This window comes from Elephantulus edwardii, unplaced genomic scaffold (genome assembly GCF_000299155.1).
Source record: "Elephantulus edwardii isolate Elephantulus edwardi_28Jun2011 unplaced genomic scaffold, EleEdw1.0 scaffold00124, whole genome shotgun sequence".
NCBI classification, from domain to species: domain Eukaryota; kingdom Metazoa; phylum Chordata; class Mammalia; order Macroscelidea; family Macroscelididae; genus Elephantulus; species Elephantulus edwardii.
This window is the reverse complement of record NW_006399874.1, coordinates 5,680,555-5,701,672: the sequence shown is the minus strand read 5'-3', so window position 1 is coordinate 5,701,672 and position 21,118 is coordinate 5,680,555. Positions and strand designations below refer to the sequence as shown.

Below are 21,118 nucleotides of genomic sequence, written 5' to 3'. Positions count from 1 at the left end.
TGGCTCCACAGTCAACACTCTTGGTAACAGCAGCCAGGAAATCAAGAGATGAATTGCACTGGGAAAATCAGCTGTGAGGGACCTCTCAAGAGTACTGAAGAGTAACGACATCAGGCTGGAGACTAAGGTGCGCCTGATCCGGGCTATAGTCTTCACAATTACGTGCTATGCATTGGAGAGTTGGACAGTGAAGAGGAATGATAGGAGCTCTGGTGGCCTAGTGGCAAGAAGCTGCACTGCAATCCCAGAGGCGCACGGTTCAAATCCGCCAGATGCTCTGCCGGGAAAGGAGGGACAATCTCCTCCTGTACCTGTCAGATCCAATTTGACGGTACGCGCGTGCACACACACAAAATAATAAAATAATTTAAAAAAAAAAGAGAATTGATGCCTTTGATCTGTGGTGCTGGAGAAGAGTGTTGAATGTATCATGGACTGCTAGGAGAACAAACAGGTTTGTCCTGGAGAGGGTGAAGCCAGAGTGTTCCCTGGAGTCAAGGATTCTGAAGCTTCGTCTGACATATTTTTGGCAAATTGCAAGGAGGATCATCATGTTTGGCAGAGTGGAGGGGCGGCGAAGGAGAGAAAGACCTTTGATGAGATGGATCGATTCTGTGACTGGAGCGGTGGGAATAAGTGTGTTTGAGATGGCTAGGTTGGCAGAGGATACAACAGCATTTAGAGCTCTTGTACATAGGGTCGCTATGAATAGCAAGCGACTCGATGGCACATAACAACAACAACAACAATTCAATAATTGGGGAAAAAAGGTGAGCCAAGTCTTTCTTGAATGTTTATCTAAAAAGGATGAGAGAAAAGGGAAATGATGAGGTCTGTGCTCTAATTCAAACTAATCATCTTAATCCTAATCATTCTTACTTGCAGAATTTCGGTAATAATCTCAATAAGGCATAGAAGAGCTTTGATGAACCAAATACTCTGCTGAATTGCTAAACTATTAATTTCTTGCTTGTTTTGGTAAACGGAGTTGAATCTTTTTTCCCCCTTGAACAATATATAGTATACTTTGGGGCAGATATAAAAGAACATAGAGAATTTTATTCTGAGTGATTTTAAAAAATGTAATGGACTTGTGTTTGAAATTTCTCAATATTCCAAGATTCTGTCAGGATATAATTTTCTTCATAAATTTGGATGCAGTATGAGAATTTATATCTACTTCATTTGTGAGACAACTGTTTAACTATAACACTGCATTTATTTGAATGAAACATGCTGATTTCCTATAAAATAAGCTCATTTCTTAATGTCTTTATAGATTTATGATTGTAGTCCTCTTTAACACTTGAAATGTAAGAATCCCAATTATAGATAACATTCACATGTGTATAACACATACAAATGTATATCTCACATGTACAAATCTGTTTTTCAGGCAATATTTGACTGGGTAGACATTGCTGGTGGAAAGTTAGCTTCAATGTCACCAATTGGAACAGACCTTGAAACTGTCAAGCAGCAGATTGCAGAGCTGAAGGTATGGGTCAGGCATAACTAACAAAAGTTCTTTTTTGCATTTTAAAGTGATTAGTTTAAGGAAATTTTTATACTAAATTATTTCTATAAATAATTAAAAAGAATAATGTCTGACATAGGGTGGGGAGGGAGGAAAATGTGCAACAATGAATGAATGGAAATCTAGGTTCTCTATAAACTTTCATTAAAATCTCAATTAAAATAAATTCCAACTAAATAAAGTACTGTTCCAGACATAAAAAAATTTGAATAAAATTACATTGTACTTTATAGCTCAATTCTTTATTTAGTTTTTTACATATTCACAATAAAATAAGCATAAATATTGATTTATCAAAAGTATGAAAAACCATATAATGTTACTGTAGGATGGAGGCTTTTATGAAAGGAGGAGTGAGAGTATCTTCTGTAGTAAAATCTGGGTGGAGTGATGGAGTGTCAATAAATGGTGAAAAAAAAGTAAACAGTTTATAAGTGCTTAGCAAATGAGTTAAATTAAGTGGTAGTGTCCTTTAAAATTAAATTGATGCCTTTTATTACAGAAAAATAAAAAGTACAAATAAGCAAAAGGAAATATTTTTTCGTAATTTAAAACATTAAAGCCACCAAAAATATTATATATCCAGATTCAAACACTCATAAAATTTTAAGTCTCCTCATCTTGAGACATGCATACATTTTATTTTTATAGGCATTTAGAAATATAGGATCATACTGTAAGGATTTAGATAATTTGCTTTTTTTATTCATTAATGTTATATTGAATAATATATATACAGTAACATTATTCTGTTCCTCAGTTTCTTCTGAGTAATGAATTTAGTGTGATAGGCTGAAGACATATTTATGGTATAATAGTAATTCCCAGAATGATTTTTTTTTATTTTCTACTAGGTTACTTAACAAAATTTGAATATATTGTTTTCAATAACAAATTCGCTTTTCCTTTGTCCATCTTCTTTCCTCAGTAAGTTTGGCTTTTGTGATACTTGGTCCACAGTTGTGAAAATGGCCAGGCTGTTTCCTCTTTAAGTTCTTCTCTAGTGGTGATCATTTATGAAAGTAGGGTCAGCTATTTACTTCCTAATTAAGTTCCTTTTGGAAGAGACAGCACACTTTTTCAATGAACGTTTTTTTAAAAATTTCTTATTAGTTTACATACAAAATTTGTATGCATTGTGTATCATTCATGTACATTGTGTTTCACACGTTCTTCTTTCACATTGTGTTTCATACTATAAATTATATAGTGTATTTTGTAAAATTAATCACCATTGATTTATGACTACTATAACCTCATGTTTCAAGTCCCATTGAATCTTTCCTATTTCCTTCACATCCCACTCTGCCAAACTCCGTTTCCTGCCCCCTCTTCCCTTCTCCCTCTGGACTTTTATACACATCTCACTAATAATCTTTTTTTTTTTACAATAATGGTCTTACACAGTATTTGTCCATGTGAGACTTAATTAGTTCACTCAGTATAATACTCTCTAGACTCTCCCATGTTATGTAGTATTTTACAAAATCATTGCTCCTTTGTGCCACATAGTATTCCATTGTGTTGAATGTACCACAGTTTCTCAATCCATTCATTTGTTGGACATTTGGGCTGTTTCCATTTTTCCACTATTATGGGTAATGCGGCTAAGAACATAGATGTATAAATCTCCATTGTGTGTCTCAGCTCCATTTTTCTTGGGGCATATTCCTAGCAGTGGAATAAGCTAGGTCATTTAGAATTTCTAAGTTCAGTTGAAAAAGTAGAAACCAAAACCAGAACTGTTGAGTTGCACATTTGAGCTCATGACAACCTAAAGAATAGGTAGAAGTGGGATATCACATCTTCCCTGAAAGAGTTGCTACTGGACTGAACTGCCTGGACAAGTGGACTAACTGGTCTCACTTTTGTGACCTCAGTTTAAATTGAAGATAGTTATTTCGCATATAAATTTGTTCAGAGTACCTTTTACATAGCACAGCAAGTGACTTTTGTTATTATTATTTTATAATTGTGTATATGACTATGTATGTAATATATGCATTATTTATATAATATTTGTAATATTATTATTGTATTATTATTTTTATTTTCATATATTAAAAGATATTTAAGGAACTGCTCCACCAGTAATTTTTTACTGTTAGCAGTTGAAAAATCAGTGAGATCTTTTATGAAGGGACAGTTTCCCATTACATGCATATATTTGTTAATCTGTTATCTTTTCAAGCCAAGATTAAATATGCATCAAGAATTTAGGAATAACCAGGAGAGAGAATAATGTTATTTTATATAAAAGTATGCATAGGAATAACTAAATGTTATTAGTAGACACCGCACAAGTACAAGAGATACAAAGTTAACAGTGAATTCAAGATGTATATATAGTAGAGCAGGAAATACTGATTTGTGATTTTTAGAGACAATTTTCCCATCTTTATTCTAAAACAAAATCAATCACTGATTATATGTATTTAGAAATTTTTAAAAATTCATTTTGAAACGTGTTCATTTTTCATTGTAAAGAACAAAAGTGGAATACTAATTTTTCAATAGTAACATCTTTCTAACAGAAAATGTTGAATAAAAAGAAAAGATTACCATATGTTTTCCTTAATTCTTTAATAACAAAGCATCAAAAACTGGCTGGAGTGTCAGTGATGGGCCCATTGCTACTTGACAACACACAACAATAACAAAAATGTTTTTACTTGTTTTTATTCTTGTATCTCTTTATTTCCCATTATGATTATCAACTAAAATAAGAATATAAATGTTTTTTATAAATGTTTCCTATAAATGTTTTTGTTTAAAATTACTAATTCTAATTGCCTACGTTTCTGTCTCTTGAAAAATAAAGCAATTTAAGTCAGAGGCTTATCAACAGCAAATAGAAATGGAAAGACTGAACCATCAAGCTGAGCTTTTGTTGAAGAAAGTAACAGAAGAGAGTGATAAACATACTGTTCAAGACCCGTTAATGGAACTGAAATTGATCTGGGATAGCTTGGATGAAAGAATTATCAACAGACAGGTAAATACCAAGGCTTTTGTTAAGAAGTCACAATTTTCAATTTCAGATGTTAATGTAAAATAATTCTTAAAAAAGAATTTGTACTTCTCAACTGAATTATTTTCCTTACATCAAAAGTAGGAGATTGAAACATAAGCTACAGAAAGTATATAATGATTGAACTTCAGTGAATATGCTTAAGAAATGCTCAGTATGAGACAAGTGCTTTCCCCGTTTTATAAATATGTGTCATTCGTGATGCCCACTTTAGAACTGAATTCTCTTTCTTTCTACTTTTTCTGTAGCATAAGCTGGAGGGTGCTTTGTTAGCGCTGGGACAGTTCCAGCATGCTCTCGATGAGCTGCTGGCGTGGCTGACACACACCGAGGGCTTGCTGGGTGAGCAGAAGCCTGTAGGCGGGGACCCGAAGGCCATTGAAATTGAACTTGCCAAGCATCATGTATGTATTTATCACTGCTGTTTTGTGTTTCTATTCTGTGGTTAGAGTTTTTCCTGACAGTCTTTAACAGAGAGGTCTTGTTGGGTTGGTGCTAAGGAGTTGTGCCACCGACCTACAAGTTCAAATCCACCAGCTGCTCCAGGTGAGAAGGATGGGCATTCCCTTTCTGTGTGATTTACTGCTTCTGAAAACCCACTGGGGGGTCAGCTATGAGTCAGTTCTGACTTGATGGTGCATAACAACAGCAACTTGAACATTCAAAATGATGGTGCTGTCTTCAAAGTCTTAAGTTCTCATGTAAAATAAATTGTTCTTGATTATCAAATAGAAAGTATTTTATTATTATGCCTGGTCATAATCAACTTTTAAATAAAAGGAAGATTTTTAGCACTGTAAGATATTAGTAGTTTCAGATTGTGTGTTTGTTTTTCTTTTTATTGTTGCTTTACTCTTTCATATTTTACTTCACAATAAATTAAACTTTCTTTAAATTCTTACTTATTTAAGGAAGGGGATATAAAAAGGCAAAGGGTGGAAATCCCTATGTGAGAAGAGTTTTGTGGGCTTAGGGTGGTGAAGGAATAGGAAAGATCCAGTGGGCACTTGTTTCATAATGAGAAAACAAAATAATTACTTTAAAGTAGGTTTGCATCCTACAAACTAGTAAGCATGGTATTATCTTAATATTTTTAGGTGCTTCAAAATGACGTGTTAGCCCATCAGTCCACGGTGGAAGCTGTTAATAAAGCAGGAAATGATCTCATTGAATCAAGTGCAGGAGAAGAAGCAAGCAACCTTCAGAATAAGCTAGAGGTTTTAAATCAACGTTGGCAACGTGTTTTGGAAAAAACAGAACAAAGGAAGCAGCAGCTGGATGGTGCCTTGCGCCAGGTGAATGCAAAAATAAATCCTCAGACTTTCTGTAGACTTTCCTTTGGTTCAGGACCAAAAGGTAGCATAGAATCCTTTTATTAGTTTATGGAACCCTCTTTAATTTTTAATGCTTCAGAGAGAGAAGTGAAAAGTAATGGGATAAAGAATAGAACAGATTAGAATAGAGCTTACTTGTTCTTGGCCTTCTATTCTTACCTGCTAGTGCTCCCATAATGAAGAAACGCACAGCAAATCTACCAGGATCTGGTTGTTTGTAAGGTTCACAGAGAGGCTTTGCACACTGGGATAGTTTGAACACCATCTTTTAGGAAACAATCAGACTTGAGCTTCTCTATCACTCTTAGGCCAAAGGATTCCATGGCGAAATTGAAGATCTTCAGCAGTGGCTCACTGACACAGAGCGTCATTTGCTGGCATCCAAACCTCTAGGAGGTTTACCAGAAACAGCCAAGGAGCAGCTGAATGCCCATATGGTAAGTATGTTATTTCCTACAGTTGTAACCTCCTCTTAATACACTGTATGACTACACTAAATACATTGTAGCGAAAAGTTCACAAGTTGTACAGTTTTATAATGTTATAAACACTGTCATTCATATCTTAGTTTTTCAAAGTCGAACCTGTTTTTTTGTTTAAAGTATCATTACTTCAAGATACAGAGAGAGATTTTAGAAGTTTAGTGTTTTGTAGAAGCAAAGCTTCCCCCATAAAAAATAATAACCTGGTATGGATGATAATAACATTTTGTAAATTATAAGACTGCTGTGTCTTGAATGAAACAGAGAAATCTTAAAGTAATTAAAATTTGCTTTAAAATTGTCTGTCTTGTGTAAGCATTTGATAATCCCATGTAGTTTTATACAATGATAGAAATTGAATTCTGTTAAAATGGTGAACTTCTTTGTCTGGAGTTTAACACTTGCCCTAGCTGTGGATAAAGGGAGACTCCATTGTGGAGTATTGGGGCCTATGATTACTGCAGTCCAAACTGTATTACATTATCAACTTTGAACAATGAAGAGGAATAATTCATGAAACTTGAAACTCTTGAGTTTTTCCATATAAACAATAACTGTCAAATTAAATTTAGACTTGTTTAATTTATTGGTGTTTTCTTCTCATTTCCCATTTTAATCCAACTCTAATAGTTCTAGAAGGAAACACTGTTTCAAATTGTTAAAACTGTTCCTCTAATTTTTACACTTAATGAATTTTCATTAAAAATGTTTTTTAAATATTCAGATAATGATAATTAATGATGATAAAGGTGTAAGTACATAAAGAATTGGAAAAGAAATGGGTCATTTTATATTAGAATCTGTACTCATAGATGTCTAATTTAGGAGATATTCTAAGATCTTAAAAAACTGCAGCCACTTGGAAATTTTTAATTTGTCAATGAAGACGTAACCATCATCTAGACAGAATAAGGAAATAGGATATATTTGTTTCAGAATTGCAATGAACAATTAAAACAAATTCTATTAATCTAGTTTAAAGTTTTTTAGACCTTTTTAAGATATAAGTATTTGTTTAGAAAGCTGTACTGTTGATGATAATTTTTGTGTGTGTGTTTTGGTGAGGGAAGGTAAAAAGCCGTGAGAAACCTATTTGTTTCATAGAAGAAAAAAAATAGACTAAAGGAAATGCTGATGTTTCTGCTATAAAAGTTGACTGACTTCCAGGTAGTTTCTTAGTTTCCTGGAAGCACTATAGAGCTTTTAAATTGGCATTAATTAGGAATTTAAGAAAAAAAAAGTTTAACAGAAAAGCTCTTGGAATTACTCGTTAATATCATTTACTTTAAAATGTTCATTGAAAAGAATATATATATATTTAGAAAGCAAATGGCTTACCTTAGAGTGCTTTACTGTTAAGGAAACATTGAATATAAGCTTATTGGTTTTAGTAGGGTATTTATAATTAATTTGCCAGGTTACAGAAATTATTGAAAGAATTATAAATTGTTAGTGATAGCTCTAAAATAATCTCAAGTATTTTCTTTTAATTTAATTTGTCAAAGGCAAAGAAAACCAAAACATTGTGGACTATTATATTTTCCTAAGATTTTAGCTAGATTTATTTTTTATTTATGATTAAGATATTTTAGTGCATGAATATTAAAAACTATTTACAAAGTGATTATTTTTTTAAAATATATGAGCACTTACAAAGTTATAAAGTGATGTAAATATTCTAGAATTACACAGTGGTGATGTCTGTACAACTTTGTGAATAACCCAGGAAAGTTCATTGAACTATACACTTTTAAAGTGGTGTCTCTTATGATATAATAATTGTATGTCAGTCTTAAAGTATAAAGCTGATGATTCAAATCCACCAGATGCTTTGCTGCAGAAGGAGGAACAATCCTGTACCAGTCAAATCTGATTTGACGGTACACACACACACACACACACACACACACACACACACATCATCATCATCATCATCATCATCATCATAAAAAATATAAAGCTGAAAATGTTGATGAGACATTTTATAATATCTATGTATTTTCAGACTCAACTCTGATTTTACTCACTTTATAGATCAGGCTATGAGACAGAACTGGTCTTTGCTTTTAGTGAAATTTTAACTTTTTTTTCATTGGTCCTAAATTCTGAATTTGTTTCAGCTGTATTTTCTTGTATTTTATATAGAAGATGCCTCCTGCATTTCAGTTAGAAGCTTTTAAAATGTTGTAAGTGATAATAATACTTAAAGTACCAGAAGTTTTACTTTATGATTTTGAAAGTCTAGCTTAACCATGGCCTATACTGGGGATGGTTTTCTTTCTATTATTCTTTTCCCCTCAGCACTAGGTCAAATTATACCAACAAAAACAGTACAATTAGTTATCATACTTAGAAAGACCCTCTTTTTATAGAAGAGGAAATTGAGGTTCAGAAAAGGTGAATAACTGATTAATTACTTCTCTCAGCTATCGTGATAATATTTAAAACACAGCTTCACAACACTGACATGCCTGAGTGGCTTCATGATGATGGAACCATTGCTAATATTTCTCCTTAGACAGGGTATGAATTTTGTCTTGCGTGATGTTTAAATACAGTGAAACCTTGAAATGTGTCGGAGTTCTGTATGGCCACGTAGAGATGAAAATATGTTAAATGGTTGGAATTGCTGACCTAGAAAATGTCACAACTCGCTCTCTTAAAAATGATGTAACTTGGGGTATCTCAATTTAGGAACTCTGTGCTGCCTTTGAAGTTAAAGAAGAAACGTATAAGAATCTGATGCAAAAAGGCCAGCAGATGCTTGCAAGATGCCCCGAATCTGCAGAGACAAATATTGACCAAGACATCAATAACTTGAAAGAAAAATGGGAATTGGTCGAAACCAAACTCAACGAAAGGAAAGTATGTGTTTTGATTAATATCATAGATTGCGTGTTTTATTTCATGGACTTTACCTTCTTAATGAGCCGAACTATCAGGAGTAGTACTTAGTGATAATTCATCCTCTTTGTACACATTCAGAGATTTCCTGCTGTATTGAGTAATCTTTCTTCTTAGTGTTTCACTTCTCAGTTGAAAATCATAACCTTTCCTCTTGCTGTTGCTGTTATGTACCATCGACTTGGATCTGATGTATAGCTAACCCTCCAGCAGGGTTTCAGGAAGAGTAAATCACACAGGAGGAGAGTGCCCATCTTTCTTCTGCAGAGCAGTTGGTGGATTAGAACTGTGCACCTTTGGGTTGGCAGGATAGCTCCTTACCACTAGGACACCATAGCTCCATTTCTTACTAAAAGCAAATAATAGAAATAAAACAGTCTTTCCAAAACTTAAGGTAAAAATATATTTAGATTAAGTGGAACTGCTATATTTTCAGATGGTATGAACCATCAAATTCTGAGTTGTTAATGCTTTTCTAACCTAACCCAAAAACAGATATTAGAGTAAGGGAGAAAGGGAGATAGAGACAGAGATGTGACTGGAGGTGTTTTGTAAACACCGCAACAAAAACCCATGGAGAAAGGCTGAAATTTATGTTATATTGTGAATGTTTTTCTTTCTGTCATATTTTTTAAGCCACAGAAGACAATGCTTTTAATGCTTTAAGAAACATGATAGAGTAGGAATGTTTAAAGTAATATACTACCTCACTGTTTAAGCATGATGACTATTTCATCCAGTTTTTTAATATTTTATTGTCTTTTAAATTGAAGTTTGTGCAGCAAGTAAAGTGTATATGTAACAATTTTTGTACAGCTTGCTCCATGACATTAGTTACAATTTTGGCAATATGTCAGCATTCTCTTTATTTCTGTTCTGTTTCAATTCATCTCATCTCTCTGCCTGTCTTTACTTTTGGGTGAATGTTGACCACTTGGTCTCACATACTTGATTTTTGTAGGGAAAACATTCCTCATGGAAGATATTGTTTATTTTATAAGCAAGCCTATCTGTTCTTTTAGTGAAAAGAGCCCTTTGGTAGTCAGTTCCAAGTTCAAAGAGAGTTCTTAAAATATTACTTCATGCCATTTTTTCCCTAAAAATTAATTGTATGAATGTCCGGTTTTTTTGTTACACATTTGGTCTCAAAACTTAACTCTGTTGTTAATTGCCAAAAGCCATGATTTCCATGTACATTGGAATGCTTTAGCTTCAGCGAAATGCTTTTCACTGTACTCTAGTGGATTTATTTCCGTGAAGGCCCATTACATTCATAAACTGTTTAGTTAGTATAGATTATACATAAATAAAATGAGGACGGGGAGGAAATCTGCCAGAGAGAGGGTGGTTAAACAGAAAAAAATAACAAACCTCTTAAATATCATCAAATACTAAATAATCTGTCTTTGCAGACTAAACTGGAAGAGGCCCTCAATTTGGCAATGGAGTTTCACAATTCTCTCCAAGACTTCATCAACTGGCTTACACAGGCTGAACAGACCCTCAATGTTGCTTCCCGGCCAAGTCTTATCTTAGACACAGTCTTGTTTCAAATTGATGAACACAAGGTATGCAAGGAGTGAGTGGGGAGGCTGTTTTCATGTCAAAAGTATTCATTTTGGAGTTGGAAAACTTTACTTCGTCCTTTAAAATAGTATTAGCTCAGGACACTAAGAAGCCTTTATAAGATTCACTTATTTCTATTTCATGCACCCTCTCTCATCCTCCCCCCAACCCCCTCCCATAGGTCTTTGCCAATGAAGTAAATTCTCATCGTGAGCAGATAATAGAACTGGATAAAACTGGAACCCACCTGAAGTATTTTAGTCAGAAACAAGATGTTGTCCTAATAAAGAACCTGCTTATCAGTGTCCAAAGCCGATGGGAAAAAGTGGTTCAACGATTAGTGGAAAGAGGAAGATCTTTGGATGAAGCAAGGAAGAGGGCCAAACAGGTAAACCTGGAGCTAAGATACTATTTCTTAAAAGGGTCTGAGCCTGAATGTGGATGCTGACACCTTCATTTTTTGCTCTGACAGAAACTATAAAGACTGAGGACTAGTTTTACAACAGTTGATTGATGATAGCTTGACTTCATGAATGGGCCAGCTATGCCCTGCCAGAGAGAGACAGTTTTTGCTGTTGTTTTGTTTTTATTCTTTCACTCTGTCTTTACAACCTCCTCTTTCATCCTCAGAGTGAGGCAACAGAGTTTATCATATTGTTACCTTCTTCTTAGTTCCTTAGCTACACTTTTTTCAGAACTTGTCAATGGAAAGCCAGCTATTTATTCTTCCACTTGTGAGTTTTCTGACAGGAGCCTCTTCTGTGTATTAGTTGGTTGGCAGTCCTTGCTGGTATGATCTTAACTCTTTCCCAGTGTTTTCCTAGATATCCACTCCACCTCAGAATTAACTTTTTTAATCTTTTGTGGCTGGTGTGTTTTATACTTGGGGGGTTGGACATGAAAAGGGATATATTTTTATTTTGGTTTGTTTTCATGTTTTTTTCTAATTGTGGTTTAAGTGACAGTTTACAAAGTAAATTGATTTTTCATTTAACCATTCATATAAATTTTATTTATGTTAATTACAAAGCCCACAGTGTTGTTTTACCTTTCCCACTTCTTCCCCTGGTATTCTCATTTGAATTAACACTTCTGTTCTACGATGTCCTGCATATAGGGCCTTATGCTTAGACAAATGGTGATCTCTGACTTAAGTGATTGATTATTCTAAGGAGTGAAGGCTCTATGATGTTATTGGTTGGTCACCTTATTGGCCTTTCTGTTGTTTGGTAAAAGTTGAGCCACAGGCATAAGTTGGGTATTTTTTTTTTGTTTGCCTTATTTTTATCAATTTTAAGAATCGCACAATGAACATCCTTATTCTATTTGTTATTAACACTTATTTGAAAATAAAAGAGAGACAGGAGGTAAAATGATGTGTCTTTATGTTCCAGGAATATGTTCAAAGATGATGAGCTACCTTTCTTGACGTATAGTTTGTTGTTTACTGTCACCTGCAGAAATTCTGACTTTCATGATTGCTCTTTTTTGCCCCATGCATTGCATTTTCTAGCAGAGCAAATAGCAGTTGTTTGATATAAAATATACCATAGAGTCAGATGTTTGAATCCTAAAAGTTAGCGCCAATTTTTAAAAGACAAATTAAATGAAATTAAATTTAAAATGACAAATTGTATTGTTACAGGATTGTATTTAACGTGTCTTCTTTTGAATGGAGGAGGAGATTGTGTTAGGTTCAGTGTTATAAATGAATCTCTGCAACAGAATCATTCTCTTCTGAGCCTGACATTTTTTCTGTCCATGTATGTTGTGTAGTGTATTTCTACTATGTGACGCATAAGCTATCTCATTGCTGTGGAGTCAGAACTGACCCATAGCTGACCCTCCATTATGTTTCCAAGATGGTAAATCATACTGGAGGAGCTTGCCCATCTCTCTTTTGCAGAAGCCACTGGTGGATTTGAACCTGGGTCTCTGGGTTAGTAGCACAGCTCTCTATAGACAACCCCACTAGGGCTCACTCTGTATAGCATCACTCACCTGTTGAAGTCTAGTCAGAGCACACTCATAGTTGACCCCCCACAGCAGGCTTTCAGAGCTGTAAAGTGCACAGGAGGAGTGTAATTGTTAGCCAGTGACAAATGTCAGCCATTTCTCCCAAAGAGCAACTTGTGCATTTGAACCACTTGTCTTTGGGTTGGCAGTGAAACTCTTTATCACTAGAACTTCCTAAATATATTTTTACCTGTGTGGTAGTATTGTTGTTGATAAGTATCCTCGAGTTGGAAATGACTCATAGCTGACCCTTTAGTAGATTTTCAGAAACAGTAAATCGCTTGGGAGGAGAATGCCCATCCTTCTGCCACAAAGCATCTGGTGGATTTGAACCACATACCTTTGGGATTGCAGAGCAGTTTCCTACCACTAGGCCACCATTGCTACGTATAATTTATAATTTATAAACTTCTAATTTATAAAAACTCTCTTGAATACCAGTTAATAGTTAGTTGTCCCTCTGCCTTGTTCTCTCTTCTCCTTCCTCCATATCAGTCTGTTTTATTTTATTTGTTTAGGTAACTTTACACGTATTTCTAATGTTTTCCAGCAGAAATGGCCAACATTTCCTGTGTTTACATGCCTTACATGTAGGACTAGCCTTAGATATTGCTGATTTATAACATTGGACTTTAATTATTGCATTTTTTAGAGTCAAATTAGCACTGTAATTAGATGCTTCTTTAACTTTGTTCTTAAAATAATATCTCAGGTTATAACTCTGATATTGATCATAATTCTTTGACTTGGGGAAGCTTTATGTGCCCATTCTCGCCTTCATTTTCTCATACAAAACTTGATTAGAGTTGTGGGAGGGATGAGCAGAGAGAACATGTTTATAATGAGATCATCTCTGATGGGCTCCTGCAGCCTCGTGATTCTGTGCTTTTATTGTTAAATGTCTTTTTGCTATTTCATTATTAATGTGCTTTGCTACACAACAGATTTTATTTTGATTAATTCAGAGTTTTGTTATTACTTAAATTTATGATGAGTTCCTTGTATGTATGTGTGTGTATATTTGTGTGTAAGTGGATGAGTGTGTGTGTGTGTATGTATGTATATGTATATATGTATGTATATATATATATATATGTATATGTATATGTATATATATCTCAAAATAGATAGATGATAGATAGATAACCACCAGGATATTTACCAATGGGAAATCTGTTTTATTAGAATATATATAAACCCTGTGTTAATTTGAGGATTTTGACAGCAACAGTAAAGATGTTGAACTCCCTTTGTATGAAATAAAAAATGTAATAGTGTGCTGTTCTCTGTTCTTGGGATCTTTTAAATACAAATTAACAAGATTCATTCCTCTTTGCTGTTTCTTTAATAGAGGTGTCAAACACCTTGCTTAATAATAAGCCCAGATCTGTCAAGAGAGAGGAGAGAGAAGGGAGAAAAAAAAGTTCTCGGAGGATTTATGGTAACTCCTAAGCAGAAGGAAGAGGTGTTCTGCCTGGTGCTCCTCAACTAATTGTAGACTTCTTTCTGGTTTGGCCGTGGCTGATGTGTTTGAAGCGAGCTCTGGTAGCATAGTCCCTAGGGAGTTATAAAGGAAAAAATGAAGAAACTCCTCCTGTGTGATTTACAGCCTCATAAAGCCAATGGAGGGTCAACTATGAGTCAGTACTGACCCACTGAGAGTTTTGAGAAATGTGTTTGAATGAATTATCACAAAATGGTCACGGGGTCACAGTCACAAACCCTAAACAATAATTATCAGCATTGTAATCTGCCAGTGCAAGTATTGTTTTTCACTTTCAGGAGATACTCTGGATTTATGGTTTTTAAATATTTGCGATATTAAATGAATGTCTCCTAGTCATCTCATATTCTAGATTTCAAACATAATATGTGCTTGACAGTTTTATAGATGATGATGTGAGTTTCCTTTGTAGTTCCATGAGGCGTGGAGTAAACTCATGGAGTGGCTGGAAGAGTCCGAAAAGTCATTGGATTCTGAACTGGAAATTGCCAATGATCCAGACAAAATCAAAACACAGCTTTCACAGCATAAGGTGGGTCTATAAGTAGGAAAAGTAAATTGGCGCATTATGTATCTCAAGATCACTTTCCACGTCTTACTTGATCTAGAGAACATGGTTGTATAATCTGGATGCATATTGAATGTAAAACCCAGCTCACCCTCATGTTACTCAAGTATCAAAGGGTTTTTTTTATTCCCTAGTGACTATGTTCATGGTGCTAGGATTTAATTGTTTTAAAAGAAAACATTCAGAATTAAAACTGAAAGGATTTATAGTGTTTTAGACGTTGACATTTTCATTTTCTTGATAAGGGTTTTAAAAATATCTTTTGTAGACTAAATGGCACCCGAAGGTAATATTAAGATAAAAAGGCACACACAGATTTTGTCACAGAGAGTTCCTTAAACAGTGAAGTTGGAATATCTATTACCTTCCCTATATTGTTGTATTATTGTGTATATGTGTTTATGAAAAGAAGGCCGATTCCTATTGTTGGCAGATTCCTAGTGTGGACAAGAAGCCATGTAAGAGTACTTGTTAAGATATTTCCTACCAACCACTTACCTATCTCAGACATGGCATACAAAGAACATTTCAATTTCTCCCCTAACTCCCACTCTTTAAAAACTTTATCTTTCTGTTATTCATAAAACCATCACCAGCCATGAGATTGAGAATTTAAAACAGAGTGGTTCCTGCACAAAATATTTTTCATTTTAGGCAACCAAACAAATAAATTAAACCCAATGTTATTCATCTCCTTATAAATTACCACTTGAAATATGACTGTATTTAAAAGCTGGGTCAGATTGGAAAAGGAGAGGTGTATGAGCATCTTAAAGTTCTAGCCATCACTTTTACAGAGGCTGGTTACTTCCACCTGAGAGTCACAGTCACAGAGTGCAGGAAGGAAGCTTATGGAGCACCTGTTATTTGGAGGCCTGGGGCTCTGAGGGCTCGTGAATGGCTTGTCCTGGTCAGCAGGCTGCCACATCCAGTGTTGGCAGCACAGTAACCAGAACCACTCTTTCCCCTCTCAGACTGCCTTATTTGAATTTGAACACAGATACCATTTAACATAATCTCATGGATGTTTATTGCCCATTAAAGCTGGAGAACCCTAGAAATAAGCATATGGGAGGATCTGTTATGTTTTCCATTTTCTTCACTAGGAATTATCGCTTTCATGTCATCATTTAGGCAGTTGGTCCTTAAAAAAGCTTTAATCTGTCCTGTAATTAGCTGTGATTATATATCTGCTTTGTTTGAGAAAAAAAAATCTATCAACATTAGGCTCCTGTTTGGGTTAAAATGAAAATAATATACATAGCAATTATACATAGCAGGCTTCAGAAATAGTGTGATGTTATGATGATATTTATTACTGGAAAATTCCCACTTAGATGAAGTTGCCTTCTATTACAGAACAAAATAAATAGCTTAGTCATATTTTAGTAAGTCATGGTCTGTGTAGCTATTAAAGGCAATGAAACCTTATTAGGCACCTGTAACCTTGATGTTATTTTGGAAAATAACACATTTGCATAATGTGTTACAGCTCACAAAGCTTTCACATTATACATTTTCCCTTCAACCTCAGAGCAATTTCATGCAACATGTAGGTTAGCAAAGTCTCAGCACAGGTGAAAACTGAATGGTAGTTAGCTTCCAAATGGCAGAAGCAGGTGAATATATTTTATTTTGGTTTTGTTGTTTTTTCTGTTTTGTTTAAGTGTTTATCCAAGAAACCATTGTGTAATCCAGGGAAACCTGTATAATAATATTAATAATAGAGATTTGTCTCTGTTCATTCTTTGGAGCATTTTATACTTTTCGCACTTACGTTTTAGTCACTGATGCACTTTCTTTTTTATGTATTTTGTGAGGTAGAAGTCCAGCTTCATTCATTTGAAGGTATATATCCATTTGTCTCAGCACCGTGCTGAAAAAACCGTTCTTTCTCCCACTAAATTGCCAGGACATCCTTGTGGAAAAATCAGTTGACTCTCTAACTGCAGGGATTTATTTCTTAACTCTCAGTTCTGTTCCCTATTTTATTCTTATGCTACCCTCACTTAATTTTTATACTGCACCTATAAGTTTTAAAGTCATGAACTCTGGGTCCTCTTTTGACTACTTTGTCTCCTGAATTTTTGTAGGAATTTTATTTCAGTTTGTGATTTTCTAAAAAATAGTAACTTGTGATATGATAAGGACTACATTGAGTCTATAGGTCAATTTGACAAATATCATCATAATGTTCTATCTTCAGATCCATGAATATAGACTTATATTTAGATAGTCTTTCATTTCAACCGTATTTTGTTATTTTCCTTTTGTTAGTCTTGAACTTCTTTTACTAAGTATATCCCTAAGTATTTTTTTAGAGCTCTTGTTTTGCTACTACTTTATCTCCTCATTTTTGCTTTAGAATAAATGTTGATCTTTTGGTTTCACATAGGTAACATTTTAGTGGAATACCATACCATATTGTACCATACCATACCACACCATTCCGTACCGTACCATACCATACCATACCATACCATACCATACCATACCATACCATACCATACCATACCATACTTGTGTCTTATTTTGTGTGCCACTCTGTTATTTCACTAAAACATAATGTCACGTTTTAGTTCAAGATTTAAGTGGTATTTTAGAGTGGTAGTCCCAGAGAGACCTCTTATCTCAGTTGGTTCAGTGAGTCTGGACATAAAGAATTTGAATTTTGTTCCACAATTTTCTGCCTTTCCATCAAGTCCTCCATCAGAACTGTTAGTAGTGGTTCTTCTGGTCTCACAGTAGATGAAGCTAGGGGGTGCTTTTTGGCTTTTGGCCTTGGAGACTATTTTGTTCTCTGGAACATTGGTTTCTTTTATACTCTTTTGTTTGTTCATACTGTTTTTTGGACTAGTAGAGACCAAGAGTGGTATCTTAGATGGAGACTCACATGCTCTAAGACCTTGATATACTCCACTCTGATACAAAACATGAACTCTGTTGTGTCATTTGGCTCAGTATTCCCTTGAAACCAAATTTCCAAACCTTTGACCCTAGAAAACCAATTGTACAAATGCTTAGCTATGTTTGAGACGTGTTTGTATGTCTCCACATATACCTCACATAGAGACCTTCACATACACATATTTCTTTTCTGTATACACACACACACACACACACACACACACACACAGACACACTTGTGCCTCTCTTTGTACCAATACATAAACATATATGACCATATACTTGTTTTTGGTCATTGTTGTTACTATATGTCAAAATCTTTGACACAAACACCCTTTTATCTTGAGTATATCTTAGTGACATTATTTTGGTTAAGCAGTGGTGACTTCATCACATCCAGCTCTATTTTTACTATCACCAAAAATAACAAGTATCTAAGTATCCCAGTTTTACCATGTTGAGTTGGCATTGTACAGAAATTAATAGCCAAATTGGTCTAGAAATGTTAAATTTTTTCCCTTTTGTTCAGGGCTAATGCACTGTATTAATTATGTAAAGTTTTATCTAAAAAATATAAAGAGTAATATGATTTAAAAAAATAAAAAATGGAAAACGTGTGATTTCTACCATCTCTTCCTTGGTAACCACTAATAAGCATTGGTCTTTGTCTGTATATGTCTCTTCTTATCTTCTTTCTTAAAAAGTATTAGACAGTGATTTGTTGCTACATGATTGACTTATCTCACTTAGTGTTAAAGACACCTTAAAAAACAAAACAAAACAAAACACCAACTTCTTACTTTATCATTTAATAGTCCTAAGTATAAATACATCCTCTTTTCTTTGTTAAATGCATAGGAATTTCAAAAATCACTTGGAGCCAAGCATTCTGTCTATGACACCACTAACAGGACGGGGCGCTCTCTGAAGGAGAAAACCTCCCTGGCAGATGACAACCTGAAACTGGATGACATGTTGAGTGAACTCAGAGACAAATGGGATACGATATGTGGGAAATCTGTGGAAAGGTAAATAAAGACTCTTTAAGGTGATATGGCCTCTTTATAGACATTTGCGGACAAGTATACGAGAGTGCTATTCTGAAAGGGCATTTCAGGAACCTTAAATGCCTCCTTTATTCCTGAAAAGCTCCTGGTCTTCTTTAAGGTCCTGTTCATACAACACCCCTCCCAGGAAGGCTTTATCCTTCATTACTGTTTGTACTTCCTTGTTACTGTCCTCCAGGTCTCTCATCTCGTATCTGTGCTACAGGAAACTATCTGTGTGGGGCTCGTCTCCTAAAGTTCACTTTTGTCCCCCATTGATCCTGAAGCTACTAGGGTGGGCTTTTAAAATGAGATGATGATGTTCCTCTGTCTCATGCCTCCATAGGCATCAAATGAGCAAATACAGGCTCTTCTTTGTGGAAACAGAGTTCTTTTTAATTTTTTTTATATATTGGTTTATTTACAAGGTTCATATACATTGTTTTTTCACACCAGAACTTTCCTATTTCCCTCACTCCTACCACTCATCAAATTATGAAGCCCTGTGATTAACCGCCCCTCCCCTCCACCAGTCCCATCCCACTACTCCACTTTCCCCCCACCTTGAATCCTCATACTACAATAACAGTTTTATACAATATTTGTCCTTATGGGACTGAGTTAGATCACTCAGTGTAATGCCCTTCAGTCCCTCCCAAGTTAGGTATTTATTTACAAAATCATTCCTTCTGCATGCAGCATAGTATTTCATTGTATGAATGTACCATAATTTCTCAATCCATTTTCTTGTGGTTGGACAACTGGGCTGTTACCATATCCTTGTGATGGTGAGTAATGCTGCCATGAGCATTGATGTACAAGTCTCCATTTGTGCCTCAGTTTTCATTTGGCCCCTGATTCCTTCCCTACTCCAGTTCACCCTTTTCTAGTCCTGCTCTTTCCCATTACACTATAACCAGGAAAGCTCAGGATCTTGAAAATTTAAGTACTTAAGAAACTACAATCATGATAGAAGAGTCCAATGATACTATCTTACAGATGTCATGTTTTCAAACTTTTTATTGATCCTTAGTCTCATCACTTTTTTTCATGATCAAGATAAGATAGAAAGTAAAGTTCTAGGAAATGTCAACATTTTTTTAAAAAGTGTGACGTCTCCAGTTCAAAAAAGATTGCATACCATTCAGTTGCATTACATATGGCTTTCTCAAAAAGACAAAATTACTGTGATGGGAAACAGAAGAGTGGCGGACAGAAGGTAGAACTGTGGGGAGGGTATTCTGTGGCTGTATAGAATTAGCATGAGAGAGAGATTTTGCAGGTAATAGAGTCTGATTGTAGTGATTGTTATATTCCTCAATATTTGTTTTCAATTCCATAGACCTGTATGCCAAAAAAGGGAGCTCTGGTGGCCTGGTAAAAACCGTGCAGCAATTTCAAATGCACACATTTGAATTCACCAGCTACTCCACAGGGGTCAGGCATTCCCCTCATGTGATTTACTACCTCTGAACTCCTAGAGGGTCAGCTGTGGGTTGGTTCCAACTCAATGATACATAACAATGACAACAATGTATGCCACAAAAGGCCCATTTTACTGTATAATATATTTTTTTTAAAATTATTTTATGTTGGTTTGCTTACAAAGTGTGTATACTTTGTTTCACACTGTCCTTCATTCTAATTGTGTTTCATACAGTCATTCTCATTTATTGTGGTCTTGGTTTGGAGATATAGATAGATAGATAGAGATATAGATATATGAACTTTTTCTTCTCTGCTGGGTTTTTTTTTTGCCTTTTTTAAAAAATAATTTTAATGAACATTTACAGAGAATTTGGATTTCCATTCATTCATTGCTGCACTTCTCTACCCGCCCAGCCCTCTCCCCCCGCCTCCCAGTTCGCTCCTTTCTTTCAAAAGCAAAAGAAAGACTCCCTCTGTGTTACACAATATGCTGTTTTTTTTAAATGAAATTAATTTAGATTTTTTTATAACATTAAAAAAATGTATTTCTATGCAAAAAAGGTAAACAACCAGTGATTTCCAAAGGGAATTATAAGAGAATTTTTCTGGGATGAATACCATGTATTTTAGGCAATAAAAGAGAAAATTGGAGAAATGTATTAAGAAGAGTTTTATTTTCTGGGCAAAACAAAGATATAAAAGTGATCACTGAGAGCTTGATTTTCCTCCTGAGCTCAGATATGGGGGTAATTTTTTTTTTATTGTGGAGATTTATTTCTCTCTGGGTTTTTTTTT

The 21,118-nt window shown here is 34.8% G+C and overlaps 1 protein-coding gene across 3 annotated transcripts in view; it reads left to right on the top strand.

Moving 5' to 3' along the window:
• Nucleotides 1-21,118, top strand: part of DST (dystonin) — a 674,592-nt gene that overhangs the window by 621,990 nt on the left and 31,484 nt on the right. For all 3 annotated transcript variants that reach the window (XM_006893143.1, XM_006893142.1, XM_006893144.1), the window contains 10 exons: nt 1,397-1,498; nt 4,359-4,532; nt 4,817-4,972; nt 5,666-5,863; nt 6,211-6,339; nt 9,079-9,249; nt 10,701-10,856; nt 11,036-11,242; nt 14,787-14,906; nt 18,708-18,877. In XM_006893143.1, the coding sequence (XP_006893205.1) occupies nt 1,397-1,498; nt 4,359-4,532; nt 4,817-4,972; nt 5,666-5,863; nt 6,211-6,339; nt 9,079-9,249; nt 10,701-10,856; nt 11,036-11,242; nt 14,787-14,906; nt 18,708-18,877 (1,583 nt within the window). The remainder of the gene's footprint in view (nt 1-1,396; nt 1,499-4,358; nt 4,533-4,816; nt 4,973-5,665; nt 5,864-6,210; nt 6,340-9,078; nt 9,250-10,700; nt 10,857-11,035; nt 11,243-14,786; nt 14,907-18,707; nt 18,878-21,118) is intronic.